We start from the raw sequence: 8,493 nt of genomic DNA, 5'->3' as shown, positions 1-8,493 counted from the left end.
ACCATAACTGGAACACTGTTTTGACTTTGCTGCTCCACTTCATTAGCAGTTTCATATCTCTGAGAGCTGAATTATGCCGAGGTTAAAGGGTCACACCCTCCATTATGTCCATTAAAATAGTATTTGGCTAATCCTCCATAAGGGTCACATTTCACCACAGAGACTGTTTTTATCCAATCATATTGCAGGAAAGTGTTATGGAGGAGAGTTAGTCTGAATGCTACTGGAGGTGGATCATCTGGAGGGGAGTTATTTTAATATATGACCTTTCTAAAACGGAAAAGCTAAAAAAGAAAAAAAAATCACCCAGTGAGCAAAATGTCCTGTGCTTATGGTTCAACATGAGCCTGGGTGAAGTTCAGATGCCATAAAAGAACTAGACCCTGATTATGTGAATCACAGAACTGGAATTCCCTCCAGTGGTCCCACGCATTATTTTGACTGTATTCTAGAATTAAGTCTGTACCAGACTATGATGTCACGCATTCCAATACTCTGGCAACACGATAGTTCTAAGATCTAATGACATAAACAACAACATCAACAACAATAAAAAACCCAAATGTTAAATGTAATGTAAATTCCAAAGACAAAATTTGTGCCAGTTTTTTAGTTCCAGCCCAATGATTATGAACCATCGTTATCACATGCCAATTTTGAGATGTTAAACAGTTGTGTACACTCCTCAAACAGTCAGAGACCTGTACTGGTTGGCAGAAAGACTTATGAGTTCAGCCAGGCTTATGGACGAGAGAACCTGATGAATGAATGGCTGCTATACACCCCCACTGTTCAAGTATATCCACACCAGTCGCTTGAGGTGAGATGCTTACATCTTTATTCCTGTTTGATAAAACACACGCCTGTTGTACAGAGTAGGACACTGAAGCAAATCACTGCACATGTTACAATAAAATACACCACTAGTGTACACAGACACAGACTCCAGGATCTCTGTGTGTCATGCATTGGGCAAGATATGCGGACCACCACACGTTAATGGTCACACTTACGCAATTTTATTAAGGGTGTTTTTTTTTCTTTTTTTTTACATTATTTTTAAGTGGTGTTGCTGAACTCCAAATAAATGATCATATCCATAAATATTATACATGTACAAAAAAAAAAAAAAAGAAAAACCTCGCTGAATTCCCACAGCGAAAAAACTCATCATAAAATTATTTCATGTAAACACGACAGCTACTGTCAGACGGCAAAAAGATAAGATGCTTCAGAGATGAAGATCTTATGGCATGTGTGAAAATAACACTGAACACACACACACACACAAAAACCCCAACTACAAAGAAATATCAAAACAGGCAACCATCAAAAGGCTAGCTTACACAATATCTGTTTTCTTCTCCTACACGACTGGTAAGAGCCAGGGTGAGAAACGGGTTACGGACATGGAGAGCCAAGGATAAAAAGAAGAACACGGAACAAAAAAAAGAAAAAAAAAAAAGAAAGAGTAGGCCGACTGAAAGAACACGGGCAGAGATCAGAGGTCACCCAAAAGCAAGTCAAAGACCGTCCGCCAAGGCAGAGTGGGAAATTCAGGGTTATGAAGTCTCTAAAATGGAAAAGTTTAGTCTCGAAAAACTCCTTTCTTACAGAAGAAAAAAAACTGCCTGTGACCTTTGACCCCATCTTGCTCGGCGGTGACGCTAGTACCGCAGACATAACTTTTTCCTCCCCCGACTTTCCCACTAACTCGCTCTATCACTCCTTTCACTTTTTTTTTTTTTTTTTTTACTATTCAGGACATGACTGTCCTGAATAGTAATCATTTGGCTGTTCACTCTCCCCAAAACCACTTTTCCCAGTGCTGTCAGCCTCTTTCCCCTACCCTCTGTCTCTGTCTCTCTGTCTCCCTCTCTGTCTCTCTCAAAATTACAGCTGAAAATATTAATCGTTCACTCCTATCTATCTCTCTCTCTCTCTCTCTCTCTCTCTCTCTCTATCTCTCTTTCTTGCTGTCTTTCTCAAACAGACAAACACAAATATATTAATGACCCTCTGCTGCTCCCTCTTTCTGTCTCTCACCTCCTCGCTCCCTTTTAATCACATGCACCTCACACACGCACACCTCACACACACACGCACACCTCACACATACACCTCATACACACACATACACCTCACCCACACTCACACACACACACACACACACCTCATACACACACGCACACCTCACACACACACACACACACACACACACACACCATCTCTCTCTCTTTTCTCATTGTACTGAATACTTGTACCCATCAACCTATCTCTCTCTCTCATTCTCTCCCTCTCTCTGTCTCTCTCACCCTCAGATACAAAATCTCATTTTTGTCATTTCTTTCCTCATTCTCTCGCGCTCTTGCTCTCTCTCTTTCTCTTTCTCTCTCTCTCTCTCTCTCTCTCTCTCTCTCTCACATTCACCCGCTTTAGCGCACACACTGACTCCCAGTTCCAACGCCGTTCACATCTCATTGACCAGGATGAGTGGGCCTCTGGACGTGGGGCTTCCGGCCTGTCTGAAGAGGGAAGGCTGTCCCAGGCTGGTCTGTGGGAGGGTGAAACCGCTTCCTGACAGATCAAAGCTCCCCTGGCTGTAGAGCTGCTGTCCAAACGAGCTTCCGGACTGGTCAAAGCTGCTTTGGCTGTACTGTCTCTGACTGAAGCTTCGGTTCCGCTTCTCAGAGGGAGTTCTGGACGGGTAACGCTGCCCGGTCTTATGCAGCCCCGTCTCTTTATAGGCAAACCAGATATTACCAGCCCAAAGGGAGAAATTAAGAAACCCAAAAGCCTGGAAACGGAGGAAGGGAGTTATTAGAGAAGAGGGCAGGTGTGGCCGCGTCTTCATTTATATTTAGGCCACTTACGTTGGCGCGGCAACACGGCAGTGGTAATTACTGAGAACAGAAATCCATTCTCTATGTCTTCATCTGTATTTTAATTCAGTAACTGTTTAATATTCATTTTTATTCAAACATTTAGTTTCAGGAGATGAAATTGCCCCGAGAGAGACTTAGAGGATCATTTCAAATAAGACGATTCTCGCAACAGTAGGTTTCAGCAAGTATGAAATGAACACAGAAAGCTGCAAGATAAATTTGATGGCTATACTGATTTTCTGTGATATACAGCTTAACTAGGGATACAGTTTCATTCAAAATACCACCACAACCTATAGCACAACAGCATAACAGTCATGTAAAGATCAATGGATCAATGAGGGAGAGAGAGAGAGAGAGAGAGAGAGAGAGAGCAACAGGTGATTTACAAAACCAGAGATTTCTGTCTCGTCCTGTTTTTTTTGAGTTCTCTCACCACGGACGTGTTCAGGTTGGTCCAGATGGGTCTGTCTACGGCCTCACACGTGTTGTCTTTGTCTCGGCAGGCGGACATGAGCAGCTGGATGTTATTGAGGTCAGTGGCAGTCTTTATTCCAGACAGGGCTTTGGCCCAGGCCACTGAACTCACAAACCACATGAACGAGAACAAGACCGTCACCAAGAAGTCCTGTCGGTTCGATGGAGGAGAGAAAGAGAGGGAAGGGAGGAGCACAGAGTTAGTGGTGTGGAGGGTGAAGGAGGATTGAGATCAAGAACTGGACGGACACCTAGGATTCTGGGTAAGGAAGAAACTATGAGAATAAATATGGCTGAAGCAAGCAGTGACTTTGTGGTCAGCTGTGTAATGTTCGTGTGTGAACTTTTTTGACAATGACTTACACACACTACACACAGATACATACACACTACACACATACAGACTACACACACGCACACACACAGATATATTACGTTCAAGTCTATGTGTCTCTTTACAGAAGGATAGGGGAGACATGGCTGTTTCTACTTTCTCTTTTCTTTCTTTCTGTCTTTCTTTCTCTCTCTCTTTTTTTCAAAGAAGCTGAATTATTCATTTTGAAGATCCCTGTGCAGCTGCTTTCGTTTTAATTGGACTTTTTTTCTTTCTCTCCTCAAACTTTGACTGTTTCCAAATCTCCTTGTCCTTAATCAGTGACGTAACAGACCTTAACACCCCCGTCCAACACACACACACGCACGCACGCGTACACACACACACACCCACACCCACACACCACACACGCACGCGCACACACACACACACACACACACACTCATGCGCACACACACACACACACACACACACACAGATCCACAAACTCACCACCACCGGGCCTTTATTTTTCTCCCTGTATTTATTCTGGTAGAAGATGTAGACTACCGTAGCCATCAGGGAGTAGAGGAAGGCCAGGACAGCCACGGTGACGAAGAACTGGGCGGAGGAAGAGAAGTCTCCCTCCAGGAACAGAGTTTCCCTCCTCTTCCCTTCACACAGGGGCGCATTGTAATGAACCTGCTGCAGTCTGAGAGACAACGCCGCGGACAAACATCATCACACAGCACGTCTGACGGAGCGGGAGAAAAACGCTTTTCTACCAAGACAACAAACAATCGAACTCAAACAAAAGAATGTAACTGCATACATATCTCTGAAAAGAAAACAGAGGAGTTTTTTTTTTTTTTAATGCCTTCAAACTTTAACTCGTTTCATTGCATTTTTTTTGTGTGTGTGTGTAATTTCATTACATTTTTTTTTTTGTGTGTGTGTGTGTGTGTGTGTGTGTGTAATTTCATTACACTTTTGTGTACTTTGGTCTCTTAACTAGGATACAGGGAGTGTGGTTGTCTTTGTCTACTGTCTCTGAGGAGACATTAGGTTAAACTGCGGCTTTAAATAAGAAAAGGATCTGACTTTGCCCTCTCACCTTCTTTTCTTTTCTTTTCTTTTCTTTTCTTTTCTTTTCTTTTCTTTTCTTTTCTTTTCTTTTCTTTTCTAATGAATAGCATCGCCTAGCTTTCCCCAGTTTGAACAACTCTTGAGAGCTTTGGTGTTGCATGAATAAAAGATTGGCTTTGTCTGAGCAGACTGACTGACAACAGAAATCTTCCTTATAAAAACAGGAGCAAGGCGACTGACTGGCCTCTTTCATCTGATTACATTCATTTTTTTCTCTCTCCCTCAGGAGCCAGCTCTGTGAAACAGGTGTACCAATGAAAGAACAAAAGTTTTCTTTTTTTCTAACTTAGACCCTTCAAATTTTTACCAGAACGCCTCCCATTCTAACCATTTTTATATATCATTTATGTATCTAATCAGACCCGACACACACTGTGATAGACAACAGAGACCTGCTGAGGGCCGAATGTCAAATTTTTTTGAAAGCATAAACCAATCGCGTAGAATCTCTTTGTCAAACCACTCGGCCAGACATCTCGTGTCCTCACAGATGAAAGCAGTGTTGTCTGATCTGACTTCGCTGAAGTGGTCTGATTGAGGGGTAATTTTTCCAAAAGAGAATTGGTTTTGATGGAACATACACATGTTGCCCTGATAGGAAAAAAAAAAAGGGCACGGGGGGTGGGGTGGGGGGGTATGTTGACTTTTCACTTTTCACATGAGCACCTGACCATTCAGGGACGGATCAAAGTGCATTTGTCGCTCTGAACCTCACTGCGGCTGCGCGATGTCTTTCGCTGGATCTTAACGCGCCTGGTGCACGACGGTCGGAAACAGACCGAGGCTGTTACCCAGAGACGACTCAGGCCGAAATTTCCGGATATAAAAGTCAAACATTATCACTGATCATTATTTCTTTCTGTGTTTTTTTTTTTCTCCGCGGTTCGCGGCAGGCTCTGATTAAAAGCTCACCGCCGATTAAAGTTACACTGGTGTCCTCATTCTGACTGAGCAGGGGATTAAGCTAGAATCTCTTCCTGACATTCAGGGAGGGTCTTTTTTTTTTTTTAATTTTTGTACGGCCTCTCTGTGTGTCATTGTCACCACTGAAATGCATGAAAGGCAGGACAAATATGTGATGCTCTTTCACAAAATGGGCTTAATGCGAAATGAATCCGACAGGTGGCATTTTGTAGCGTTCACCTCAGCCGACGGTCAGACCGAATCCATACAGCCGGGGACAAATACGTGGTCCGTGTCAGCGATTCTCAACTCCCGGGGGTCCCGGGGGTCCGCTCTCCCACGCATCTTTGTCTTAACTCTTCATTATCACAGTTAACTGAGCTAATCAAGAGCTTGATGAACAATTGATCAGTGGAATGAGATGTGTCAGATGGAGTTGAGAATCACTGGTCTCTGTGAAAGACTGGCCCTGTTCCCAATAGTTTTCACTCCTTTCTCTCTTTGTCACCTTTTTATTACCCTCTTAGCCACTCTTATTGTATTGCTCGCATGTTTAGAACTTTAGTTTAGAACATCAGAACTTTAGTTTAGAACATTAGAATTTTAGTAACCTTTGCAGGTAACCTTTAGTAACCTTTTCAGGCAGGGACAAAGGAAAAGAACAGCAACTTATGGGGACGGAGTCCGATCACTGACATCGTTCAGATGCGTTCTCGTGCAGGTCTGAGGGAACTGTGGGTAACGTTTCACTCACTTGAATGGATAGCCGAAGCTGAGGGTGATGTTACTTTGGGTCTGGTCCATGCAGTCCACTCTAACCGTCATCTGACCAGTGTAGCCTCCACATGTCGAGAACGCAAAAACGGCAAAGAGCTGGGCACAGGACACAAAAAAACGGAAAAAGACGTCACGGAGTTAAATCACCTTCGGATCATCAGTCAGATGACACGACGGCTGCAGTCAAAGATCCTCAACAGCTGTCGTATAGAGTGTCGTCCCTCTTACATTCGTTCATTACCCAACTGCGTTTTCTGAATAACTCAAAGATGTAGTTCCCTGTGGGTTTGCATGGCGTAGCCCCCCCCCCCCCCCCCGCCCCAACAATCACATTCACACACAGTGATAGCACAGTAATTTGTCAGGTGCTCAGACATTCCCTAATGGCATCTACAGTGAAGCCAGGATATCCCTCCCTGGGGTAAGAAAGCACTCAAAGAGAATATTTGAAAGTGAAAATCAGCCCAGGTCATCAGGGGTTGGTCATTTTAATATAGAGAATAGAGTCTGTTCCTGCCCTCACTCCTCAATGTCTCCACATAAAAATCGCCAGCCCAAACAGAGAGGAATATATCCATAATTTATTACCCTCTCGCCCCAAATCCTGTCATATCTCATTGTGGACAGGTGTTGAATATCAGCTCTATATGTTGGACATATTCAGCTCAACAGGCAGGACGAAGAGGAAGAGGAGGAGTTTTCCGTCAGTCTGCTGATGATTGAATTATGCACAGGTTACCCAGGAGGTTTCCATGATACAGGAAAGCACACCACACACACACACACACACACACATAAATGTATATATATTCATTTACATATATGGATGTATGGATGTATGCGCATATATATATATGTGTGTGTGTGTGTGTGTGTGTATACATACACATATTTATAAATCCCATGCACACACACACAGATGCCCCCCCCCCCCCCCCCCCCCCCCCCCCCCCACACACACACACACACACACAGCATATTCATAATGTGTGTATAGTTATGCTTATAGATAGGTATTGATTGTTACTGCATTTCTGTAAGACTAGATGAATAATTCAGAGACATATTGCAAACGGAGAACTGTTGCCAAGACCCCTCACAGTGACTAAAGCTGATAATTACACACATTCTGTCACACACACACACATGCACACACAAAGGTACGGACATAAAAACGCACACACAAAGGCATACGTGCACAGACACACACACACACACGCACATATGCGCATGCACACAGACACACACACATGCACGCACACACACACACACACATATGCGCATGCACACAGACACAGACACACACACATGTACGCGCGCACACACACACACGCACGCGCGCATACACACACACACACACACACACACACACACATACTCACACACACATATGCGCGTGCACACAGACACAGACGCACACACACACACACACGCACACACACGCACACACACAAACATGCACATATAAACACACATTCACAGAGATTTCTTTAACTTACGGAAAAGAAAAGAAAATACATCCTAATCTTGCTAAGACTTGAGTCTAAATAACTAAATAACTACATGTATGAACACCTCGGCATCACACCCAAATGTCCTATCACCATGGCATTACATCCAAATGACAATTACTCCCTATGACAATAACAACACCAGTAACCACTATATGACCATATTGCCCTTCAGTGAATGAAAGCAAAGTTTGATAAACAGTCAGTAGTGAGGAAGAAGAGTCTTACCGGAGCAAATATGACCATGCACATTGATAAAGAGAGTGTCTCATCAGCTCCAGTCCCTCTGCATGAATGTGGTAGCTCTCCTCCTGCAGCCAGGCACTGTCTCACATTGACAGAGGAGGGGACTGCGTGGGGTCTCCTCTATTCAGAAGAACAGGGCGGTGTGTGTGTGTGTCTGTGTGTGTGTGTGTGTGTCTGTGTGTGTATGTACTCGTGTGTGTCCTCGCTGCAACAAATATTTTCCACACAGATGTGA

General features: G+C 43.8%; 1 protein-coding gene across 1 annotated transcript; it reads right to left on the bottom strand.

Annotated features, from left to right (window-relative positions):
• Window positions 1-2,470: 2,470 nt before the first annotated feature.
• synprb (synaptoporin b) lies at window positions 2,471-8,264 on the bottom strand. Its single transcript, XM_030777808.1, has 5 exons — window positions 8,241-8,264; window positions 6,479-6,597; window positions 4,189-4,387; window positions 3,322-3,513; window positions 2,471-2,797 (listed from the first exon to the last, which is right to left on the bottom strand). Exons 1-5 carry the CDS (start codon window positions 8,262-8,264, stop codon window positions 2,471-2,473), a joined length of 861 nt encoding a protein of 286 aa, XP_030633668.1.
• Window positions 8,265-8,493: the final 229 nt, after the last annotated feature.

This window comes from Chanos chanos, chromosome 6 (assembly GCF_902362185.1).
Source record: "Chanos chanos chromosome 6, fChaCha1.1, whole genome shotgun sequence".
NCBI classification, from domain to species: domain Eukaryota; kingdom Metazoa; phylum Chordata; class Actinopteri; order Gonorynchiformes; family Chanidae; genus Chanos; species Chanos chanos.
Note: the sequence above shows the minus strand (reverse complement) of the source record. Positions and strands in the feature narration are given on the sequence as shown.

Bases quoted from the DNA above. Each gene is read 5' to 3' on its own strand.
- synprb (XM_030777808.1), bottom strand. From the start codon at position 8,264: ATGTGCATGGTCATATTTGCTCCG. The intron at 4,388-6,478 runs GTGAGTGAAACG...GTTGTCTCTCAG, and splicing joins AGCTTCGGCTATCCATTCAA to ACTGCAGCAGGTTCATTACA. The intron at 3,514-4,188 runs GTGAGTTTGTGG...TCGAACCGACAG, and splicing joins AAAATAAAGGCCCGGTGGTG to GACTTCTTGGTGACGGTCTT.